The 25,687-nt window shown below is 44.3% G+C and overlaps 1 protein-coding gene across 1 annotated transcript in view; it reads right to left on the bottom strand.

Moving 5' to 3' along the window:
• Positions 1-25,687, bottom strand: part of Lama3 (laminin subunit alpha 3) — a 327,578-nt gene that overhangs the window by 48,676 nt on the left and 253,215 nt on the right. The window contains exons 43-56 of the mRNA XM_045135309.1: positions 24,684-24,734; positions 23,704-23,855; positions 19,165-19,275; positions 18,569-18,680; positions 17,752-17,919; positions 16,114-16,310; positions 13,794-13,910; positions 12,089-12,243; positions 11,490-11,631; positions 9,825-9,927; positions 6,551-6,667; positions 6,284-6,463; positions 4,880-5,022; positions 1,551-1,721 (exon numbers count right to left, since the gene is read on the bottom strand). Coding sequence (XP_044991244.1) covers positions 1,551-1,721; positions 4,880-5,022; positions 6,284-6,463; positions 6,551-6,667; positions 9,825-9,927; positions 11,490-11,631; positions 12,089-12,243; positions 13,794-13,910; positions 16,114-16,310; positions 17,752-17,919; positions 18,569-18,680; positions 19,165-19,275; positions 23,704-23,855; positions 24,684-24,734 — 1,919 coding nt within the window. The remainder of the gene's footprint in view (positions 1-1,550; positions 1,722-4,879; positions 5,023-6,283; positions 6,464-6,550; positions 6,668-9,824; positions 9,928-11,489; positions 11,632-12,088; positions 12,244-13,793; positions 13,911-16,113; positions 16,311-17,751; positions 17,920-18,568; positions 18,681-19,164; positions 19,276-23,703; positions 23,856-24,683; positions 24,735-25,687) is intronic.

Genomic DNA, 25,687 nt, shown 5'->3' with positions numbered 1-25,687 from the left:
TAAAAAAAGCTGAATTTAACTACTCAAAATACCTACAGGAGCTGAGAGATGGCTTAGTAGGGCTTGCTCACAAACATAAAGGCCTGAGACCAACTGAGTTTGATTCCCTAGCACCCACATAAATAGCTGGTGTGGTCATGCACACCTGTGAATCTAGACCTGTGGGGAGCAGAGACAGGAGCATGGGCGGGACTTGCTAGTCAGACTGTCTAAAAGAAAAATAGCAGCTCCAAGGTTCAGTGAGGGGTTCAATAAAAAGAAAAAGAAGGGCTGGAGAGATGGCTTAGCGGTTAAGCGCTTGCCTGTGAAGCCTAAGGACCTCAGTTCGAGGCTCGGTTCCCCAGGTCCCACGTTAGCCAGATGCACATGGGGCGCACGCGTCTGGAGTTCGTTTGCAGAGGCTGGAAGCCCTGGCGCGCCCGTTCTCTCTCTCTTCCTCTATCTGTCTTTCTCTCTGTGTCTGTCGCTCTCAAATAAATAAATAAAAAGTTAAAAAAAAAAAAAGAAAAGAAAACACAGATGAGTGAAAGCAAGGGGACACCTGGCATTCTCCTCTGGCCTCCTGAAGCGTGAAGATGGAGTGTGAGCATTGTGCACACGTGCACCTATTCCACAGAACATGCTCATACACACAATCAAAAAAAAAAAAAAAAAAAAAGGATAAAATGCCTGTAACGGTCGTGGCTTAATGAGCTTGACAATGATAAAAGGACACCCCCTACACACATTTCTTATTTTAGGCACCAGAGACTTCATTTTGCCCCAGCCCTCATCCTTATATGGTCCCCACTCCTCAGACTTGGGGAAGTCTCGACTGAGGAAGAGGACAGGGTCCAGAGAAAATGGGGGAACCGAGGGTCACGGTTCTGTAAGGAGAAGCGATTATTGATTTTCATGAAAACCTGACACTGATGCATGCACGTAAGTGTGTATGTGCCCACATTCTGAGCCCACGGGGGGAAGGCTTCTCGTTCTACACGCAGCTCACATTCACGATGGAGAGGGTGCTGGGTTAGTGGATATCTGGGTGGGATTTCCAATGACGGACAAAGAGCTCTGCCACAGCTGAGCCTCCGGTCTGAAAAGTACACACCTTGTGGTGGTTACGCTTTAGCAAGCAACTTGACAGGATTTAGAATCCAGTGGAACTACATCTCTGGGAATGTCTGTGAGGGTTTTTCTGGATTTGGTTAACTGAACTGGGGGAACCCACCAAAACTGAGCTACACTGTTCCATGGGCTGGGGTCTTGGAGTGGGTAAAAAGGAGAGAGCTGGCTGAGCAGCAGCATGCATCGCCCTCTGTTTCCTCATTGTGGATTGAAAGTTCCTGCCACCATGCCTTCCTGCCTGTCACCTCTAGCTGTTAGCCAAATAAAACCCCTTCCTTCTTTCCTCCCTCCCTCCCTCCCTCCCTCCCTCCCTTCCTTCCTTCCTTCCAAGTTGATTAATATCAAATATTTAGTTGCAGAAGAGAAAATAACTAATACACACCTCTAAAACACTGCTTAAAAGAGAGAGAGAGAGAGAATAATGTCGAAGCAGTACTTACATCCTTATTTCCAAGGTACATCACAAACATGTCCTCGGTTCCCCCATTTTCTCTGGAATCGGGTCTTTGAAGAAACAAGGACAGAGATGTATATCCTTTCAAGTCTTCCAGGTCAGCTGGCAGCCTGACCTCGACACCAGATTTGCCATTGAACCTCATGGGGACCGCGACCTGAGAGGAGGAATAAGGTGTCACACATCCTACTTAAGAAAGGGGGTGTGCTCAGAGAGGTCGTTTTTGTGACGATTTTCACATCTTGCATGTTAAAAAAAAAATATTTTCATTTGTTTATTTGCAAGTGAGGGTGGGCATGCCAGGGCCTCCTGCTACTGCAAACGAACTGCAGATGCATGTGCCACTTTGTGCATCTGACTTTGTGTGGGTCCTGAAGAATCAAGCCCTGGCTGTCAGGCTTTGCAAGCGAGCACCTTTAACTGCTGAGTCATCTCCCCAGCCAGATGTTTTTCATATTTTATGTGAATGGCATATAGGCATCCTTCTATGATGTGCTTTCTATGCCAGGCGCTATTTTTCATATTGATTCGTGTAAATATTCATGATCCCAACTCATTAGCATTTACTCTGTAAATACTTGGCTTAAAAAATTGTAATTAGGGCTGGAGAGATGGCTTAGCGGTTAAGTGCTTGCCTGTGAAGCCTAAGGACCCCGGTTCGAGGCTCAATTCCCCAGGACCCATGTTAGCCAGATGCACAAGGGGGCGCATGCATCTGGAATTTGTCTGCAGAGGCTGGAAGCCCTGGCGCGCCCATTCTCTCTCTCTCTGCCTCTTTCTCTGTCTGTCGCGCCCAAATAAATAAATAAATATAAACCAAAAATAAATTTTTTAAATTGTAATTAGAAACTGTGTTGTAGCAAACATTCTTACACACACCTATATGTGCTGTTTATTAATGTTCTTTTGGAGCCCCTCCAGATAAGACTGAGTACTTTTGTTTTTGTTTTGTTTTTTAGTTTGGGGAAATACACGCAGGGGTCCATTCATACTAGGCAAATGCTCTGCCACTGAGCCTTATCCTCAGCCCAGAACTGGGCATTTCTTTTTAAAAACAAATATTTATTTTTAATTTATTTATTTAACAGACAGAAAGAGGGAGAAAGAGAAAGAGAGAGAATGGGTGTTCCAGGGCCTTCAGTCACTACAAATGAACTCTAGACACATGTGCCACCTTGTGCATCTGGCTTAAATGGATCCTGGGGAATTGAACCTGGGTCCTTCAGCTTTGCAGGCAAACATCTTAATGGCTATGCCCTTCCTCCAGCCCCAGAACCGGGCATTTCTAAGACACACATTCTATACCTCTATTCACCATGTCGGTATAAGAATCCACCAACAGTGGTTGGTTGAGCAACCTGAGGTTAGTACCATAGCTTAATCACTTCTGTGTCTTCACACCCAGTACCAGAGCATACTAAGTGTTCAAAAGCACTTGCTTACTTCTATTTTTATTATTATTATTTTCCACTGATGTTGTCTGCTATCTGCCAGGCACTGCTCTGCATTAGCTTATTTAATTCTAATGACATCCTGAGGTTGGTGTTAATTATGAATGTCACCTCCTGAGATCAGTGCTGTTATTAATGTCACCTCCTGAGGTTGGTGCAGATAAGTTCTTCAGATAAAGAAACCAAAGTACAGAGAGATAAAGGGATTGTCCCAAGGCCTCATAGCTCATAAGTGACAGAGCAAGCATGAGATAAGACAGTCCAGCTTGGTTGACCAGCTCTGAATCACGGTGCTATGTGACACCTTACATTTCATTGAATAAATTAAGGAATCAACACAGGAAGGTAACAGCTATAGATAATTCATTTGTTCTTTTTTTTTCTTTTTCTTTTTTTTTTTTTGTAGAGAGCAAGAGTGTGCGTTCCAGGGCCTCAGCCACTGAAATCGAACGCCAGATGCTTGCGCCACCTAGTGGGCACATGCAACCTTGTACTTTGCCTCACCTTTGTGCATCTGGCTTACGTGGAATCTGGAGAGTCGAACATGGGTCCTTAGGCTTTGCAGGCAAGCGCCTTAACCACTAAGCCATCTCTCTAGCCCCCACCCCTTTTTTTAAAATATAGGGTCTCACATAGCTTATGATGGACCAGAATTTGTTCTGTATCCAAAGACTCTGAACCTCTGGTCCTCCTGCCTCCACCTCCCAAGAGCAGGGACTATAGGCATGCACCTTTTTCATTTGGTTTTCACAAAGCACTTGTGGGTTGTAGAGGATAGGTCCTTCCAACTGTGCCTTATGCTCCTAGTTTCCTTATGAAACACCCTATGCTGTTATTCCTCACTTTCCTAGAAGGGACATGTCCTGATGCTTAAGAGGAGAGACACTGAAATCAGCCACAGTGCTTCTTGGGCAGTGGTATTCCAACTTGCTTTGTTCATTCATTTTCTTTCCCTTTCCCTCCCTCCCTCCCTCCCTCCCTCCCTCCCTCCCTCCCTCCCTCTCTCTCTCTCTCTCTCTGCAAAAGTTCACATGGGAGCCAATTGAAAAATATAAGACATTTAATTTACAGTAGTTCCTCCCTTATTTGAGGCTTGCTTCCTAAGGTTTTAGTTACTCACAGACAACTAAAGTCCAAAATTATTAAGTGAAAAATTCCAGAGAGATTTAACTCCTGAGTTATATATTGTGTACTATTTTAGAAGTACTTTGTTTGTGATTTGTTTGCAAGCAAAGAGAGGTGGAGGGGGAGAGAGAGAGAGAGAGAGAGAGAGAGAAGGAAGGAGAAACAGATAGAGTATGGGCATGCCAGAGCCTCTTGCCAGTGCAAATGAACTCCAGTCACATGTGCCACTTTTTTGGGCACTATTTTTGTTTGTTTGTTTGTTTTGAGGTAGGGTCTCACTCTAGCCCAGGCTGACCTGGAATTCACTATGGAGTCTCAGGGTGGCCTCGAACTCATGGCGATCTTCCTACCTCTGCCTCCCGCGTGCGCCACCACGCCCGGCTATTGTACACTATTTTTAAGGAGAGCTAGAAATCTTACACATGCCACTTTCCATGAAAGGCTTTTCTGCCCAAGTCATGAATGAATCTTTGGTCCCGAGTCTCCACACTGCGCTTGCTACCTGCTTGGTGGTCACTGCACAGTCATCTTGGTGATCATACCGACTCTCACCTTCATTGTGTTTGCATTCAAGCAGCCTTGTGCAGAAACACAGTGCGGCATCTCAGCGCCTGTACTTATTGCATCACACCGTCACGCTAGCAGCTCACGTCATCCCAAGGAGAGAGGCAAGGACTGGACCTGGCCACTAGACTGTCGGAGAACTAGCAGAAGCTAAGACAACGTGAGGGACCCCCACCTTATTGGCAGCATCTCTGGCCTGTTGGATGAGTTCTCGTATTCGGTCCACGTTGTCGGAGATATTTCCGAGGGGCAACAGTTGTTGATTGATGCTTTCAATCTTGATCAAAAGATCAGGCAGTTTCTTGGTTAATTTCTTTACTGTTGGTGAAATAAGAAAATGGAAAGTTGAAATAGTGTATCGTCAAGAAAAAGTTCAATACAGGTGTTCATACTGAGAATTAATTGTTTACTGGTGTCTTGGAACAAGATGGATTAGAATCAGGTAATTCTCCCCTTCTCGATGTATCATGGGTTTTATTTGCAACATAGGTATCAAATCCTTTCCCTTGATCACTGTAGGAAAAACTATTTGTTTTCCTATCCTAAATATCAATCATAATTTAAGCCAGGTGTGGTGGTGCATGCCCTTAGTCCCAGCGTTTGGGAGGCTGAGGTAGGAGGGTCACTGGGAACCCAAGGCCAGCCTCAGGCTATTAAGAAAGTACCAGGTCAGACTGGGCTAGAGTGAGACACTGCCTTGAAGAAAAAAAATAAATAAATAAATCCAGGACTGGAGAGATGACTCTTCTGTTAAGAGGCTTGCCAGAAAAACCTAATGAATCGATTTCGATCTCCCAGGACCCATGTAAAGCCTGATGTATAAAGTGGCACAGGCATCTGAAGTTGATTTGGCATGCCCATTTTCTCCCTCTTTCTCCCTTCCTCCCTCCTTCCATCTCTCTCTTTTCTCTCTGCTTATAAATAAATAAATAAATAATTTTAAAACTCCCAATCACAATTTAATAAACACATCGTGATTAAGAACTTACCACTCTACAGAAAGTTTAGTGAAGCCAATGGACTAAAACATAAAACACGTGCTGGAGAGATGGCTCAGCAGTTAAGGCACTTGCCTGCAAAGCCTAAGTACTCAGGTTCAGTTCTCCAGGTCTCACGTCAGCCAGATACACATGGTGACGCAGAAGTCTGGAGTGCCTTTGCCAGTGGCTAGAGGCCCTGGAGCGTCCATTCTCTCTCCCTCCTTCTCTCTGTCTCTAATACATACATAAAAATAAAAGATTAAGTCGGGCGTGGTGGCGCCCGCCTTTAATCCCAGCACTCAGGAGGCAGAGGTAGGAGGATCACCATGAGTTTGAGGCCACCCTGAGACTCCATAGTGAATTCCAGGTCAGCCTGGGCTAGAGTGAGACCTACCTGGAAAAACCAAAATAATAATAATAGCTTAAAAAACATAAAACACCCTCCTCAGACTTTTTAATAGAACACCGGTATTATTTGAATGTATTTTTGTGAGCTATTTTCTAATAGTTTAACTTAAGATCAGACTTTACCAGGAGAGAACTCAAATGAGCCAAAGCACTTCCTTACTAAATTATCTTGATCTAGGGATGCATGATACCTGAGTTATTGGCATCGGCCAGAGCCTTGCTGAAGTCTTCACTCCGCGTGCTCCCATAGGTATCCTTAATCCGGCCCAGATCTGTCTGGATGGGGTCGAGTCCATCCAGAATGTCACTCGTGATGCCATTGGCCTTTGTGACCAAGCTCTTTGCACCACTGATCATGCCATCAACGTCACCTAATGCACACACACACAGGGAGGTGTAAGAACCTAAAATATTCAACTAAAGAAGCCATAAACAGTGGTCTGGGGGAAAACAACCACCTCTCTGAATCCCACGAAGGCCATTGCGGACGGCGGTGAGGTTGGACTTAATCAGGCCCCTCTGCATGGTTACAGCGTCCAGGGTTTGCTGAAGGTTGTTAAGAGCTGGGCTGATTTCTAAAAGAAAAGAAAACAGCAAGAGGCAATTACTTTGTGGATTGTGACCCTCCATGGGCATCTGCGGCCTTGGAAGTGTCCAGGGTCTATAGGCCATGTTCCTTAGGGTTCACCCCACAGATAATTGCTGTGTGTGCCTACACTATACAGCGCTGGGGTCCTCTGGCTACAGAGGCCAGAAGCTTATCGGAGGCTTGTGGTAACAGGTTTCTTGGAAACCAGCAGGAACTGAGGGAGAGGCTGAATAAATGGGGGGGGGTAAGTTTTGGGGTGCTGAAGACTTTACTGAAAGAAATGTCAGTCTTATTTGATCCTGGGCCCCAACACACAGTATAATTGCTGGCCCAAGGTGGGGCTTTAATTAATTCATATTTGTTGAATGAATGAGAAAATAAATAACACAGAAAGGATGGCTCTGCTGTCAGGCAAGTAGAGACTTTTTAGAGAAAGCTTCCTTCAAATGGCACACAATAGATATTTGCTTCTTTTTCGGCAGACCACTGAGCAAACTGGTACCTCAGGGTTCTCCCGGAGATGCCCAAACTAACACAATAATAAACTAGACACTAGCCAGGCATGGTGGCTGGTCATACCTTTAATTAATCCCAACACTCATGAGACAGAGGTGGGAAGATTGATGTGAATTTGAAGTCAATCTGGGACTACAGAGTGAGTTCTAGGTCAGCTTGGGCTAGAGTGAGACCTACCTTAAAAAACAAAACAAAACTAGGTATTGACACACATTTCTAGCTGGTGGTACTGCCATCTTTGGGTCATGGAAGATGATCAGCAAATGCTTTAAAACCACACTGGTGACATGAGATTTCATGATTCTAGACCTGTTCTGCTTAGCAACAAATTAGCATTCCAACTGTTTCAAACACAGATCCTGGAAGGGTAGAGAGTATGCATAGCATGTTCAAGGCCCTAAATATGATTCCCAGCACCACATCTTATCTCTAAGCACTAATTTTTATAAAGAATAAGAGATATGACATGATGAAATATTAAATTTTGAAATTTGCCAGGCTAATGATCATATGTGAGTACTTTTTTCTGTTTTATTTTTGATGCTTTTTTGTTTGTGAAAATGTGCAATAACTAAATTAACAAAGTCAACATCTAATCCCTCTGAAAGCACTAAGAAACTGACTGAGGACCATGAACTCAGATGTCTACTCAGCTCTGGATGCCTGAAAATGACCACAGAAATTCAACAGACAGAGTTGGAGAGATGGCTTAGTGGTTAAGGCACTTGCCTGCGAAGCCTAAAGACCCATTTTCAACTCCCCAAATCCTAAGTAAGCCAGACACATAAAGGTGAGGCAAGTGCAAGGTTGTACATGCCCACTAGGTGGCACAAGTGTCTGGAGTTCGAGTTCAGTGGCTGAGGCCCTGGCATGCCAATTTTCTCTAAATTTTTTTAAAAAAAATAAAGAAAAAAGAAATTCAACAGACAGCACTCTCAAAGGACAGAGACTGTTGAGCTTGAGATAGTAAAATTCTTGATCTGGGGCTGGGGAAATGGCTTAGTGGTTAAGGTGTTTGCCTGTGAAGCCTAAGGACCATGGTTTAATTCCCCAGGACCCATGTAAGTTAGATGCACAAGGGAGCGCATGCATCTGGGGTTCGTTTGCAGTGGCCAGAGGCCCTGGCATGTCCATTCTCTCTTTCTCTCTGTCTGCCTCTTTCGCTCTCTCAAATAAATAAATAAATAAAATACATTTAACATTCTTGATCTGTAGGCCAAAGTTCTTCCCTTGCCTGATGCCTCCATGCTGAGACAATTTAATTTTTTTTCAATTATATAAAGAGGGTTGGTAAATAAAACGTTTGCCATGCAAGTGTGAGGATCTGTACTTGGATCCTTAGCACCCAAACAAATGCCAGGTAGGCATGGCAGCCAGCCTATCCTTCCACATCAGGGGAGGTGGAGGCAGGGGCTCCCTGGCAAGCTGCTTAGCTACATTAGCTGCAACAGTGAGCTCTACGCTCAAGGGAGCCCTGGTCACAACAGGTAAGGTGGAGAGCATCTGAGCAAGGTACTGGGTGTCAACCTCTGGTATCCACAGGCATGTGCACACATGGGGGCAAACACCTAAACACACATGTATGCCCGCACACACATAAGCACACACACAAACACATACATACCCTACACATGCAAAAATTACATAAAATTAGCCGGGCGTGGTGGCGCACGCCTTTAATTCCAGCACTTGGGAGGCAGAGGTAGGAGGGTCACTGTGAGTTCGAGGCCACCCTGAGACTCCATGGTTAATTTCAGGTTAGCCTGAGCTAGAGTGAGACCCTACCTCAAAAAAAAAAATTAAAACTAAAAAAGAAAAAAAAAATTACATAAAATTAAAATTTATCAAAGACTACATTTATGCTTAAAAATTTTTCATGTTCACTGGGCATGGTGGCACATGCCTTTAATCCCAGCACTTGGGAGGCAGAGGTAGGAGGATCGCCATGAGTTCAAGGCCACCCTGAGACTACATAGTGAATTCCAGGTCAGCCTGAACTAGAGTGAGACCCTAACTCAAAAAGAAAAAAAAAAAAATCTCATGTTCCACAGTGAAGGTAATTTTTTTTTTTTTTTTTTTTTTTTTTTTTTTTTTTTTTTTTTTTGCTTTTTGGCGTTTTGAGGTAGGGCTTACTCTAGCCCAAGCTGACCTGGAATAGAATTCACTCTGAGATAGTCTCAGGCTGGCCTTGAACTCACAGCAATCCTCCTACCTCTGCTTCCCAAGTGCTGGGATTAAAGGCGTGTGCCACCAGGCCCAGGCTGATAGTAATTTTTGGCATTTTCAGTTGCTAAGATTTTAGGACTTGGGAAATCTTGAAACAAGTCATTGTGATAATCTGGAATGAATAACCTTGATGTTTGGGTTCCCACTGCCATCATTCCAAGTAGATTCAATTTAAAGCACCCCTTCCCAAGTCAGCCCAAATGTCCGTCTCAGGACGCCATAAGACTTTAGTCAATTTTTCACCTGATGGGTGAGGGTATTTAGAATGTGGGGTGGATGATGACAAGCATCATGAACGCAGAGTGTCCCTTACATTGACACTAGAATTCAAGACGAACATTTGCTCCACGCTGGTCCCCCAGGTTGACTCAAACCCCTGAATAGCCCATGCACCCCAATACCTTCTTGTAGCCTCTTCTGTGTAAGCTTGGCTTCGTTTAGCAGTTCGTCACTGTCAGAACTCAGGGTCTTAGCTTTCTTTGGAAGATCTTCCTTTATCACTGTCTGAAGGCAAAACATTCATCAGCCTATTGGAGCACGGTTTTCACCTTAGACCTATAGCCCTTCTTTAATCTTTAAAGAGTAGAAGAGGGGGCTGGAGGGATGGTTCAATGGTTAAGTTGCTTGCCTGCAAAGCCAAAGGACCCAGGTTTGATTCCCTAGGACCCACGTAAGCCAGAGCCACAAGGGGGCCACGCGTCTGGAGTTCATTTGCAGTGGCTGGAGGCCCTGGCGCACCCATTCTCTATTTATCTTTTTATCTATCTCTAACTGCACCCTCCTCTCTCTCTCACTCAATAAATAAATAAAACAAAATATTTTTTTTTTTAAAGAGCAGAAGAGGGTTAAAAGTACACCATTTGCCACATGATGCCATTAGGTTTCTCTATAGACATCTGTGGCCCATCTCTTGTGACATACTGGTTGGTTATGTGACATTTTTTTGCTCACTGTCACTTGTATAATGACTTCAATCACGTAGTTACTTTCAGGCACTGGAATCTAAAAGTCTAACCTTCCAAGAAGGTCTATCTTCCTACTCTGATAGGCGGTATTTTATTATTTTATTTCTCAGTTATAGGAATATTATATGGCACATGTAAGTCCCATAAGCCTCCACAGATAGGCCTACAAGTAAGACCAAAATCACTAGAGAAATGGTAAACAAACAACTTCCAGAAATCTTTCTTTTTTGGTAAATGTCAATACTTATAGCATGTAAGCCAACTTTGTGAGAAGCAGGATGCAGTATTGGTTTGGGTTCAAAAGTTAATAACTGTGGTGGTTTGAATAGAATAGATGGCCCCCAATATATTCAGTTGTTTGTAGTTTGCATCTGCTGGCTACCTGGCTGGAGGCAGTGTCACTGGGTGGATCTTAAGTTGTGGTGATGGGTTTCCGATTTCAATCTAAAGATATGCAAAGTGTTCCTGAAATGTGCTGTGTGGCTTTAGGCTTTTTGGCTTGTACTTCTCTCTCTCTGCTTGGGCCTGTGAAGGCAGGCCAGCTTCTTCTGCCATTATGGAACTTCCCCTGGATCTGTAAGCTTCAATAAATATCCCTTCCTCCATAACTGTGCCTGGTCTGAAAGTTCATCTCAGTGAACCTGAAGCTGTCTGCTACAATAACCAATATAATTTCCACTGAGTTTTATAAATAATTCTTGAACTGCCTCCAGACACCAAATAAGTAAACATCAAAATGAGTCATACCTAGGGCAAGTTCAAGCCTATTCTATATAACAAGCTTTGACTGGAAATAAACAATGCTTTTAAAAAAAGATTTATTTTTATGTATTTATTTTCTAGAAACAGAGAGAGGAAGAAAAAGTGATAATGGGCACACCAGGGCCTCTAGCCACTGCAAATGAACTCCATATGTATGTGCCAACCATGTGCATCTGGCTTACGTAGGGCCTGGGGAATCGAACCTGGGTCCTTAGGCTTCATAGGCAAGAGTCTTAACAGCTAAGCCATCTCTCCAGCCCAACTCCATGCTCGTGAAAAGAGAATAAGAGCACGAGCTTGCTCCTGAGGGAATCCAGGGAAACTGCTGGGTACACCCACCTGCAGGGCAGACTCGGAGGCACTGGTGGCCTTGTTGGCAGCATCCTCTGCCGCCTTGATGGCATTGAGGATGTTCTCGTAGGCGGTAGCGGCATCCACTGCACAGCGCACCAGCTCATCGCTGCTGGTATTTCGCTTTATCCTGGAAGATACATAGGGGGGGGCTTAGGTCTTCCGCAACCTTGCTCCCACCTGAGGCTGCCATCCTTCTGAGGTGAGGGCCGCCAGATGCTAGACACTTGGCAATTCCGCCCCGGCAGCATTGCTGGAGAGTCAGCTGTCCATGGCAAGTCTGTTTCTTCGAGGTAGGGTTTCACTCTAGCCCAGGCTGACCTGGAGTTTTCACTATGGAGTCTCAGGGTGGCCTCGAACTCCTGGCGGTCCTCCTACCTCTGCCTCCCGAGTGCTGGGCTGGGATTAAAGGTGTGCGCCACCACGCCCGGCTGCAAGTCTGGTTTTGAACTGGTCTATGGGTTCCCGATGGGGCTTGGGTCTGGACCCTGCCCTCAGCCCTGTTTTTGGACAGCCACCCCATCCAGTAAGGTGCTGGGTGCTTCAGCTGCCCATGACCTCGGGCCTCTGTGTGCAAGGGCACTCACTCTTCCAGCTGCTTTGCCAGCTCCTGCAGGGACCGTGCGTGTTTTTCTGCCTCCTCCACCAGGGCTGTTTTGCCGGCCGACCTGGAGAGTTCTCTCACTTTGTCATTTAGCTCCTGTCGTACTCCATTCAAAGCGCCAGCTAATTTCTCATATTCCTATTTTTCCCAGTGAACAAAGACAGTACAAATTCAAGCAACAAATGTACATGGATGTTTTTTGTTTTTTTTTCCGAAACCTGCCATGAATGGTATTTCCACTGAGAACTTCACATTTCTAAGCCCATTTACCAAGCCAATTTTTCCTTAGTTATTTCAATTAACAATAACCCCCAAGTTTCACCATCATCTTGAACATTTTCTTTTCTTTTTCTTAATTTTAATTTTTGTTTATTATTTATTTATTTATTTGAGAGTGACAGACAGAGAGAAAGAGGCAGAGATATATATATAGAGAGAGAGAGAGAAAGAGAGAGAGGATGGGCGCACCAGGGCCTCCAGCCACTGCAAATGAACTCGACACATGAGCCCCCTTGTGCATCTGGCTAATGTGGGTCCTGGGGAATCAAGCCTCGAACTGGGGTCCTTAGGCTTCACAGGCAAGCGCTTAACCGCTAAGCTATCTCTCCAGCCCGAACATTTTCTTTCTAATGGGTACCTCCGCTAGTAAGTTTCACAGAACCTCAATGTCATCACCAAGGTCAAGTCCTGCTAAAGTAAAGGATCTTGTATGAGATCTAAAAGTGGCTATTAGAAAACACTTTCAACATTTCTTTTAGGCTCTTAAGACATTTGTCAATCTTTTAACACTTTCAATGTCTTCTGTTAAGAAAGGTATATTTGGGACTGGGGAGATGGCAAAGCAGTTAAGGCTCTTACCAGCAAAGTCTGAGGACCCAGGTTCAATTCTCCAGTTCCCACATAAACCAGATGCACATGGTGGCACATGTGTCTGGAGTTCATTTGCGGGCCCTGACATGTCCATTCTCTTCCCCCCACCCCCACTCCCTCTCTCTCTCTCTGTGTCTCTAATAAATAAATAAAAATAAAAAGTTTTAAAAAAGGAAAGGTATGTTTGGGTCTATGGAGATGGCTCTGTGGTTAAAGGTGCTTGCATAGAAAGGTATTTGGTATTTTTGAAATAGCAATGTAATGCTTTTTTGTTATTATAAAACTGATTTGGTTTTTTTGAAAAAAATTAGGTAATGCAGGTAAGACTCAAAGAAGACCTATCATTGGTACCCTCTCCTAGAAGAATAATAGAACCCCTGTCTTCATTCTGGGTATTCATTTCCATCTAAAAGACATACATTCAAAAAAATTTTTTAAAAAGGTCACAGGCTGGAGAGATGGCTTAGTGGTTAAGGTGTTTGCCTGCGAAGCCTAAGGACTCATGTTCAACTCTTCAGAGCCCACATAAGCCAGAGGCACAAAGATGATGCAAGTGCGTAAGGTTGCACATGCGCACAAAGTAGTGTACACATCTGGAGTTTTCGATTACAGTGGCTGGAGGTCTGGGTACGCCAATTCATTCTCTCTCTCTCTCTCTTGCTCACTCTCACTCTCGCTTTCTTGAATTAAAAACAAAGGCTGGTCTGTTGGCCTCGCCTCAAAAAAAAAAAAAAAAATCGGTCAGCCCATTACATTGTCCCCTACCAATAGATGCTGACTGTTTTAGGTTTTTCTAGAAAATTAGCAACCTCCTGTACCTTCTGGTTGCTGTCCAGCAGCTGCAGCACATTGTTGGTCTGGAGCAGAGAAGAGTCCGCAGTGGTCAGGTACTTGGTGAAGTCACTCTTCAGGGAAGTCATCTCTTTAACTTGTCTCTAGAGAGATAAAACGAGCAGCTCTGCTTCATGACACATGATCAGGAAGCGCAGACATGGTTATGGGGCAACAGCACCCAAGTCAGAGACAGAATGTGCTCTTTTTTTTAAAAAAATATTTATTTATGACAGAGAGAGAGAGAAAGAGAATGGGCACACCAGGGCCTCCAGCCACTGCAAACGAACTCCAGATACATGTGCCCCCTTGGGCATCTGGCTTCTGTGGGTCCTGGGGAAGTGAAACTGGGTCCTTAGGCTTCGCAGGCATATGCCTTAACTGCTAAGCCATTTTCCAGCCCCAGAATGTGTTCTTGAACCTCAGGACGGTCTATGGTCTAGACCGCAATGAAGTGATGGGAACTCACTTCTCTCTGCACCGTTGGGGCGTCACTATAGTATTTGCACACTATGCTCCCATGAGACAGATGCTACCAATATTTAGGAAGTTTCATATGGCCACCGAACTGGATTTGTTGCTAAGCTCTCGTATGCGAAACGGAATTGCGACCTGAAGTAAATAAACCAAGGTGAGCCACCGCTCTGTATGCCAGTCCCCACAAAGACAGGACATGGCACAGGAACATCCTGGTCTAGGAGGCTTCCAAGAGTCAGGACACGTGCCAGTGGCTCTGCTTTTTCTCCTCTTGGCACAATCAACAATTCAAAAAGAGATTTTACTATTGAAGGACACATTGGGAGATAAGTACCTTGCCACCCCAAAGATGTCATTGATTTTCATTGATCAAGTTCCTCCTCTTTGGGAGTCTGACATTTCATAACCTCTTACTAAATTTTTGTTATGTTTGTGGAAGCTTTAACGTAGGATATCCACCATCAAAAACACAGACTGTGGGGCTGGAGAGATGGCTTAGCGGTTGAGGCGTTTGCCTGCAAAGCCAAAGGATCCCGGTTTGATTCTCCAGGACCCACATAAGCCAGATGTACAAGGGGGCGCATGCATCTGGAGTTTGTTTGCAGTTGCTGGAGGCCCTGGCCTGCCCATTCTCTCTCTCTCTCTCTCTCTCTCTCTCTCTCTTTCTCTCTCTCTCTGCCTCTTTCTCTCTCTCAAAATAAATAAATAAAAAATATATTTAAAAAACCAGACTATGGGGGTTGGGGACATAGCTCAGTGCATAGCATGCTTGCCATTTAAACATGAAGACCTGAGTTCAGCTCCCTAGCGCTCACACAAATGCCTGGCATGGTGGCACTACCTATAATCCCACTGCTGTGGAGGCAGAGAGGGAATTCCTGGGGCTCACTTGTTTAGACAAATCCATGAGCTCTAGGTTCAGAAAGAGAGCTTGTCTCAAAGTATAAGGTGGGGGGGGGGTGACTGAGGCAGAACCCCTGATAGTCAATCTCTGACATTCATGTTCATGTGCACACATGCACAAATGTGTACCTACACATATACTCACACCACATACACATGCACTTGCCAAACAAAAACAACAACTAAGGGGTTTAGTTTGTCTGAGGCCCTGGCTTTTGATCTATCTATCTATCACCTATCTACCCATCTATAATCTATCCATCCATCCATCCATCCCCACACACAGACTATGAAATCTTAAGCTCCAAATCCCGCCATTATAACTTCTGCATGTGGCCTGCACTTAGTTTTTTCCCTGTAAGGAAGGAATGTAATGGCTTCAAATGTTTCTGTTGCTGATTGTTGATATCTGACATCAACCACCACTGAAAAGAATCAAGAAAGGTACTCTGATATGATGAACTTCTCACCTATGTGGCAATGTTCTTTCCCCAGTCTACCAAGGGCAGATATGTGAGGTTTCACCTGTGGTTTAAGCTCAAATCTTTTCTGGTAGCATAGGAGGAGAAAAGATGATTTTTAAAAAATATTTTAATATTTTATATATTTATTTATATATATTTGTTTGAGAGAGAGAGGAGAAGGGTGTGCCAGGGCCTCAAGGCACTGCAAACAAACTCCATATGCATGCACCACCTTGTGCATCTGGCTTTACATGGGTACTGGAGAATCCAACCTGCCTTAACTGCTAAGCCATCTCTCTGGCCTGGCTGATGCTATATCTAATGCTCCATTCCTGTTTGATCAGGGTGTCTGGGGGCATAACCAGACAGGAAGCTGGTCACACCTCTTCACTGGCAACAAAGGTCCCTGCTCCTCTCATCCTTATCATCAATGGAAGGGGGAGGCTTACAATTGTGAGCTCACCTGGATGGCTCCCAAAGCCCTCTGGTTTTCATGGTTGAGGTCAGTGGCTTGCCTGGCCTGGGCAGCTGCCTCCTGGAGGACAGCGCGCAGGTCCTGGAGTTTGGCTTCATAATCGCTTAATGAATCCCGAATATTCTTCACAAGTCCATTGTTCTCCACTTGATGGGTTTCTAGCCAGCTCCGTATCCGGCTCAGTACTGCAACACATCATTTGACGTTTTCCGTGTGAGCAGGTAATATAACTCAGGCTAGGTCATAAAGACTACAGTAGGAGAACTGAATCCCTGATCGTTTTGTGGATGGGAAGAGAAACTTAGCAGTTGGGTAGACTTATCATGCGCTTTGCGTGCACGTGCACATTGCCTCATAAAGTTTCCATGACAACACGTGAGAAGAGTAACTGTCATTCTTATGTAGCTGATTAGAGGATCCACTCAAGGTTACCTGACTTCAAACTTGGGACTTGCACCACAGCTGCAGAGTATAAGGCAGACTCCTTCCATTGCTAGACTGCACCTTATAGTTCAAAGCCAAGACTAATGGTAAACAACACAGAAGCTGCAAGAAAATGACTACCTACAGTAAGCATCATTTAAAAATACACACACACACACACACACATATATGGTAGAGAATAAGCATGCCTGAGCCTCCAGCTGCTGCAAACTAACTCCAGACGCAAGCACCACCTTGTGCATCTGGCTTATGTGGGTGCTGGGGAATCGAACCTGAATCCTTAGGCTTACCAGGCAAATGCCTTAACCGCTAAGCCATCTTCCAGCCCCAGCCATCATTTTACCAGAGAATGAATATCATCACTTGAAAATATGTGCCAAGTTACTATCTCTTAGTTTTGACCTAATATGGCATTGTTCCCTATTAGAACCATTAGAGGCATTCGGAGAAATTCTAGAATTGCCCTTTGGAAGATTGTAGTGCCAATATCAGTTTGTAACTCAAAACTCCAATAGTGGTGAAGTGATCATTGAAAACTGATTTAAAAAGCTGAGTGTGGTGGCATTTACCTGTAATGAATCCCAGCATGTGGGAGGTTGGGACAAAAAGACTGTCCATTTAAGGCAAGCCTGGACTGTGTGACCTAACACTGTCTCCAAAGTGATGATAATAATAGTGATAATAATCAGCAGTGATGTGAGAGAATGGGCAGAGGTGAATACATCAGTAGAATAAGTGCAGATAAAAAGGGAAAACAGAGCTGGGCCTGGGAACCCACATGCAGAATCCCAGCACTTGGGGAGTCCAAGGCAGTGGGATTGCTATGAGTCCAAGGCCCAGCTGGGCCCCGCAGTGTGTTCCAGATCAGACCGAATGAGACCTTGTCTCAAAAGGCAAGTAGAGGGAAAACAGATAAAGTAAGACTATTTGAGTCTTACGAGAATGTTGTTGTTGCAGTCACTTCTGCTCAATGGTAAGATGTTATATTCTATAGTGGAGAAAAGACTCCTGATCTCCTGGGGCGGGGTGTGGGGGGGGTCCCCATTTCCGCAGTGTGGGGCTCTAACAGCCATGTTCACTGAAATGAAAACGTCTTCTACTGTCATCAGGAATGCTAGAGTATTTGGCACATGGTATTTGAAGCCGGTTTCAGGGCCCGTGGGCTGGGGGGGGGGTGCTTACAGAGCTGGGCCTCCCTCTTCTCTGCCTCGGCTTCTCTCACGTGCTGCGTGAAGTCTCGACCCCGCAGCTCCCGCATCATGCGCTCCGCGTCGGCCAGCTCCCTGGAGAAGTCACCGCCAGGCAAGGTATTTCTTTCCCCATCCTGCCCCGAGATCTGCTTCAAGAGAACTGGAAAACACCACACCGAGCAACTCATTAAACTGGGAATTCAGGGCTGCAGGAGAACTTTTAATAAGGCAAGAATTTTTATGACGGTTTGATATTTGATTGTTTTGTTTTGTTTTGTTTTGTTTTGTTTTGTTTTGTTTTGTTTTGTTTTCGAGGTAGGATCTCAGTCTAGCCCAGGCTGACCTGGAATTCACTATGGAGTCTCAGGGTGGCCTCGAACTCATGGTGATCCTCCTATCTCTGCCTCCTGAGTGCTGGGATTAAAGGTATGCACCATCATGCCTGGCCCTGATATTTGATTTTTTAAAAGATCTTTTAAATTTATATTTATTTATTAAAGAGAGAGGGAGAGAGAGAGAGAGAGAGAGAGAGAGAGAGAGAGAGGCCAGGGACTCTAGCCACTGCAAACAAACTCCAGATGCATGTGCCACCTTGTACATCTGGCTTACGTGGGACCTGGAAAATCGAACCTGGGTCCTTAGGCTTCACAGGCAACCACCTTAACCACTAAGTCATCTCTCCAGTCCTGACATTTGATTTTTAACAACACAACTGAGTCTTTCTTGGAAGATTGAGCTTTCAAAAAGAAATTCTTCAGGATGTTAAGAGAGGAGATACTATGGATTTCTAAGTGGGCTAGGTGACTTACTGTTCACATTCCGGACGGCATTTTTAATCTTTGTGTCCAGCTCTTTTGCACTTTGAATTGTCCCATCCACATTGTTATGCAATGCTTGTGCTCTTCTGGAATTTATTTGAGCCTGTGTGAAAAAAATAAACTGATTAGAAATAAATTAAGTAGCCAGGCACGGTGTTGCAATGCCTTTAATCCCAGTGCTCAGGAGGCAGAGGAAGGAGGACTGCTACAAATTCGAGGCCAGCCTGAGACTACAGAGTGAATTCCAGGTCAGCATGGGCTAGGGCGAGACCCTACCTCAAAAAACCAAAGTAAAAAATACACAAATAAATAAATAAATAAGTTGAGTTGATGAAGGAAAATCAAAATAAAAAATATTTTGAAAAACAAAACAAAACAAAAAGGTTAAGCTGGGTATGGTGGCGCACGCCTTTAATCCCAGCACTCGGGAGGCAGAGGTAGGAGGATCGCCATGAGTTCAAGGCCACCCTGAGACTACATAGTTAATTCCAGGTCAGCCTGGACCAGAGTGAGACCCTGCCTCAAAAAACCAAAAAAAAAAAACAAAACCAAAAATGTTAAGGTGGGTAATTCACTGAGTACATCACCTTTTCTTGTAATGTTTCGAATTCACGATTCAAATTACTTAGTTCTTTTTCCAGATCATCCATTTTTGACCCATGACTTGCAATGGTGGAACGGTAGCTGAGCAACTGATTCTGAAAGGGAAAAGGACACATCTAAATTTCATCTTGGAGTAGAAGTGTGGAGCCAATCCTACCAGCCTGATGCGTGTGGTAACAGAATGACTCACAGGCCAGTTCTATGGGGGAGGGCGACATGGTTAGTGGAGATAATTCACCTGGGGAATCTACTTTCTTTCATAAATTGTGATAGGGCTCAAAAATGAAGTAGATGCTAGCCAGCTTTCTGTCACCATAATAAACAACCAAGATCATCAACAAACAGAGAGGGGGAAAATAAAAAGTTAATTTTGGCTTCTAGTATTAGAGGCGTCATCCCCTGATCCCTTAGCCTCAGCCTTTGGCCTGTGTGAGACACAGGACATCATGGTAGGAACACGTGAAGGAGCGTGGCTCATGTGAGTCAGGGATTGGAGGGAGGAAGAAAAAGTGCTTAGGCCTTAATATTGTGGGCAGACACCCAAGGCCCCCGAAACCTCTAGGGCCCACCTCTCAAGGTTCCCATCATCTTCCACTAGCATCACTCAAAGGAGAAAAAGGACAAAAAACCCTTCTTCATGCCTGCTTAATGAAGACTACACTGTTTTCCTCACAGAGAGCTTGTGAGACTGGAACAAAGCACAAGCAGGCCCAGTTCAGTTATCTGTGCAGGAAAATGAAATGTGGGCTGTACAAGTCAATCAAATAACTCATGTCGCTACCTTTATTCTCACCACGTAAAGGCGCTTTTTTTGTTTTTTCTTTCTTCACTATAGGAAGCCTATAAACCATGGACTGAAGCTCCCTGACGGAACAAAAGAAACCATTCTCTTGGAGTTAGTTTTTGCTCTATATTCTCACCTGGAGCCACTAGAATCTCCTCACATTTCAAAAACCTTTATGCTCTCCCTTACGGCCTCTTCCACTGTCTCGACTCTTGGATTCACTTCATCTATTGCATCTTTCAGTTCAATGAGAATATATATATATATGTTTTTCTCATTTCCATGACTTTTGACTGGATCTATTCATCTCTACTTCTTGCCTGATTTCTGATGCCTGATTTCACCTCAAGTTTCCTAATTTCTCATTCTTTCTATTGGATGATATTTTTGGCCCAAAAGTACACCCATGTTTCAGCTGTTGCCTCAGGAGAGTATCTTTCCTGCTGTGTTCTGTTGAAGAGTTTGCAGGCTCATTCGTTGTACCATTCCTGTACCATCTCTAATGACTTGTTTTGTTTTTGTTTTTGTTTTTCAAGGTAGGGTCTCATGCTAGGCTGACCTGGAATTCACCATGTAGTCTCAGGGTGGCCTCGAACTCACGGTGATCCTCCTACCTCTGCCTCCCAAGGGCTGGGATTAAAGGTGTGCACCACCACACCCGGCTTTCTAGTGATCCTTTTTTTAAAGAGAAAGACAGACAGAGAATGCACGTGCCAGGACCACTATCCACTGCAAATGGAACTCCAGATGCATGTGCTACTTTGTACACCTGGCTTATGTGGGTACTGGGGAACTGAGCCCAGGTCGTGAGACTTTGAAGGCAAGCACCTTAAAACACTGAGCTATCTCTCCAGCCTTCTAGTGATATTATTACCATGATCGCCTCCTAGTTCCTCCCCTAGTCCAGGGCCACATCTACCACTGGCATTTCAGGTCATACTTACTATAAGGACATTCAAGATGTCTCATTCCAGCACAAGTTCAGGTTTTTAGATTTGTCCAGGCCCTGGTCAAAAAGCTATTATTCTGGGCTGGAGAGATTGCTCAGGGGTTAAAGTGCTTGCCTGCAAAGCCTAAGGACCCAGGCTTGATTCCTCAGTACCCACGTAAAGCCAGATGTACAATGTGATGCTTATATCTGGAGTTTTCTGCAGCATCTTGAGGCCCAGGAGTGCCCATTTGCTCTCTCTCCTTGAAAATAATATATATACAGTTTTTATTTATTATTTATTTATTAGAAGGTGGACAGGGAGTGAATGGGCACACCAGGGCCTCTAGCCACTGCAAATAAACTCTAGACACATGCACCACCATGCGCATCTGGCCTATGTGGGTACTGGGAAATTGAGCTTGGGTCCTTAGGCTTTGCAAGCAAGCACCTTAACTGCTAAGCCATCTCTGCAGCCCCCGAATAATTTTAAAAAGCTGTGATTCCCATAGTTTCCCTCTATTTTCATTTGACCATTGTCCGACAATGACCGCACAGTTTCAAGGTTGCATTTTCAGGCTTCGTTAATGGGCACAGGAGCCCTCAGTGTGTCCCAGAGAACCTGACCCTGTGGTCCATTACTTCTCATAACTCCCTCCAGGCTATGGAACAAAGATCAACCCATGTAAAATAACTGGAGTCTTACAAAGTTTGCTCTCTGATCACATTGCTGTAAAATTAGAAGTCAATATTATAAAGCCATCCAAAAATTTCTCTAGTCTGGAAATGAAGCAACGTACTTCCAAATCACTCACGGGTTATACATATGTCACAGGGAAAGTAGAAAATCGCTTGAATTAAACAAGAATGAAAATACAACATTTCAATGTCTGTGGAACACAGCAAAAATAGCATTGAAGAGAAGAGTTGGTAGCATCAGATGTGTACATTAGCAACAAAAATGGGTTTTAAGCCTGGCGTGGTGACACACGCCTTTAATCCCAGCACTTGGGAGGATTGCCATAGGTTTGAGGCCACCTGAGAGTACATAGTGAATTCCATGTCAGCCCGGGGTAGAGCAAGACCCTATCTTGAAAAACCAAAAAAAAAAAAAGGGGGGGGGCGGTTAAGCTGTAAAATAAATTTTTTTCATCTTAAGAAACTAGAACATGCTAGAACATGAATAGCAAAGTATGCCATACAATTAGCAAGAAGAAAACAATATTTAAATAAGAATAGAAATCAGTAAAGCTGATAAGAGACAATGGAGAAAAACCAATGAAACAGACAAACTAATGAAGCTGATAAATGTTTACCCAGTATAAACAAGAGAAAGAGACAAGGTATAAATTCTGATACCAGAAATGACTGAGAGGTACATCATGACAGATGGTACAGACATTAAAAGAACAGCAAAGGAAACAGTATGAACAATTTTACACCCACATATTTGGCCAGTTAGATGAAAAGGATGCATGTGAAGGGCACAGATTATTAACTATTACTCAAGAAGGAATAACTAAGTCCAAAGTCTATTGTTTTAAAATTAAATATGTGGTTTATTCAAAAAGGAATATCCAAGAACTCAGGCTCACATAACTTCCCTAGGAAATTCTACCAACCATTTATTTTTAAAAAATTTTTATTTATTTATTTGTGAGTGACAGAGAGAGAGAGAGAAAGAGGCAGTTAGAGAGAGAGAGAGAGAGAATGGGCGTGCCAGGGCCTCCAGCCACTGCAAACAAACTCCAGACACATGTGCCCCCTTGTGCATCTGGCTAACGTGGGTTCTGGGGAATGAAGCCTTGAACTGGGGTCTTTAGGCTTCACAGGCAAGCACTTAACCGCTAAGCCATCTCTCCAGCCCTCTACCAACCATTTAAAGAGCAGTTATCATGTTACATAAGCCTGAGTTTGAATCTTTGGAATGTCATACACTGAGGCCCTGGTGTGCCCATTCTCTCTCTCTCCCACCCCTGCCCCTGCCTCTTTCTCTATCTGTCTCTCTCAAACAAACGAATAAATAAATAAATGAAAAGAAAATATTAGCTGGGGCGTGGTGGCACACGCTTTTAATTCCAGCACTCGGAAGGCAGAGGTAGGAGGTTCACCGTGAGTTCGAGGCCACCCTGAGACTACATAGTGAATACCAGGTCAGCCTGAGCTAGAGTAAGTAAGACTCTACCTCAAAAAAAAAAAAAAAAAAATACACATATATACACTAAAAAGGGCTTTATGAGAAAATGAACCTGACACATCCAGTAAGTCGTAAATGTCAAGTGTCAGTTCTGTGCGTTTGTGAGCATGCCCCACCAGGAAAAAGAAATCTATTCATTTGCATTAGGGAGAAAGAAATCCCCCTGAGCCTTAAATGGAGTCAACTTCTAATTCTTGTTTGAGGAGTATTCACTCATGAAACAGTTAGAGTCATCCCTCTGCATCCGTGGTTCTACAGCCACGGATTCAATTACAGTCCAAAAAATCTTTGAAAGACAATTACATTTGTACTGAACCTGTACCGATATTTTCCCCCTCATCATGACTCCTTAAGCAATGCAGTGCAATGGCTATTTGCATGGTAGGTATACTGTGCTTGGTAGTGTAAGTCACCTTGATGCGCTTGAAAGAAAATACAAGGAATGAATGCCTAGGTCTACTCTTAAGCAAATAGCAGGTCGTTTGGTCTAAGGGACTTGAGCACCTGCGTGTTTGGGTATCCGCAGTGGGTCCTGGAACTGATGTCTCCCATCAATACCAAGACACTGCTTTATTCCCTGGGAATGCAGTCTGGGGCCCCACCAAAAGCATTACCCTCAGGTCCTTGGCCTGCGACTCCAGGTGTCCAATTTGCTGCAGAGCACCAGCGCTCACACGCAGGCCCTGCAGCTGTGACTTGACTAGGTGGAGCTCCTCGCCCATGGTGGCCAAGTCATTCAGGAGCGTCATAACACAGCTGTCGCAATCTGCAGGGGCCACAAGGAAAGGCAGACGTGCTATAGGCTGGAGCCTGGGGGAGGCACAGAGAACTGCACATCCTGGTCACATGCATGTGGGACATCACAGGCAGAAATCACAGCTTGGCTGGTGCTAGGGGCAGGGACATGAACAAAGAAGAACCCTCTATGTGGGAGCTTTTAAAAACAGAAACAGTGGGGCTGGAGAAATGGCTCAGGCAAAGCCTAAAGACCCAGGTTCAATTCCCCAGGACCCACATAAGCCAGATGCACAAGGTAGTACATGTGTCTGGAGTTCATTTGCCCTGGTGTGCCCATTCTCTTTGTCTGCCCCTCTCTCCCTCTCTCAAATAAATAGTTAAGATAGAAATGGCGATTCTAGGCAATGTGGGTGAACTAACAGTAAATTGCTGTTATTTGTGAAGTGCTTGCTATTAACTGAGTATTAAATGTTTCTTTGGATTTGTTGCTGTTGAATCAGGGTCTTACTATGTTTTTCCCAACCTAGCCTCAAACTGGTGATCTTCCTGATTCAGCCTTGAGAGTGCTGAAATTACAGGTATTGTGATAAGAGATTTATAAGCACTTCCACAATAGTTGTATGAGGAATGGACATTGTGTCCACTGTGTCACTGATGAAATAGGGCTGGGTAGCATTCTAACAGCCGAGTGACAGCTGGCTGTTGACAGGGGCAGGATTTGAGCCTAATACTGTCCTCTCCAGTCCTCCCGACGTCATCGTCCCAGATGGCCAAGTGCATGGCCCCGTGTGGCGCTCACGTGTCCTCAACTACACACAATAACTTGGCAAAGGAGGGTGTGGTTTTCTTTTCTCACCATCGCATTCCTCTGCAGGGCTGCTATCTTTGGGTTCTTGGTTTACACAGTCTAAAATGAGAGAGAGAGAAAAAAAGAGAAAACAAAGACTTAACTTTGTACATGTCTTTTAACTTTTTGTATTTTATTTATTTATAGAGAAAGAGGCAGATAGATACATAGAGAGAGAGAGAATGGGAACACCAAGACCTCTAGCCACTGCAAACGAACTCCAGGCACATGTGCTACCTGTGCGTCTGGCTGTACGTGGGTACTGGGGAATTGAGCCTAGGCCCTTAGGCTTTGCCAGCAAACACCTGAACCACTAAGGCATCTCTGCAGCCCAGTGCCTTTGAACTTTGTTCCCTGTAAAACGAGTTTGGGGGTAAGGAACTTGAGAGATACTTCGGTTGGTAAAATGTTCATCTTGCAAACATTATGATCTGAATTTGATCCCCAGAACTCACATTTATAAAAAGAAAAGCCGGACAAGGTGGATGCATCTGGGCGGGGGGGTAAAGAAAGAAGGATCCCTGGAGCTTGCTGGCCAGCTAGCCTAGCCTACTTGTAAGCTCCAGGCCAATGTGGGACCTTATTTCAATACACACACACACACACACACACACACACACACGTCAGGGCTGAAGAGATGGCTCAGTGGTTAAGGCACTTGCCTGCAAATCCCAACAACCTGGGTTAGATTCCCCAGTACCCACCTAAGTTAGGTGCACAAAGTGGCACATGCATCTAGAGTTCATTTGCAGTGGCTATTCTCTTTGTGTGTGTGTGGTGTGTTTATATCTCTTTCCTTGCAAATAAATAAAAAAATATTTTAAAAATATGAATACCATCTAAAGAAATGACACTTGAAGTTACCCTCTGGCTACACACACACACACACACATGAACATGTACACACACACATATGCACATAAAATAAGAAAAGGGAAATGGTTTGTATTTGTGGCAGTTGTCCATAAAAGCATTTTGAAAAAGGAAATGAGGGTTGGAGAGATGACTTAGTG

Source organism: Jaculus jaculus, chromosome 15 (genome assembly GCF_020740685.1).
Source record: "Jaculus jaculus isolate mJacJac1 chromosome 15, mJacJac1.mat.Y.cur, whole genome shotgun sequence".
Lineage (NCBI taxonomy): Eukaryota > Metazoa > Chordata > Mammalia > Rodentia > Dipodidae > Jaculus > Jaculus jaculus.
The sequence above is the reverse complement of the archived record's forward strand: the minus strand, read 5'-3'. Positions and strand labels throughout refer to the sequence as shown.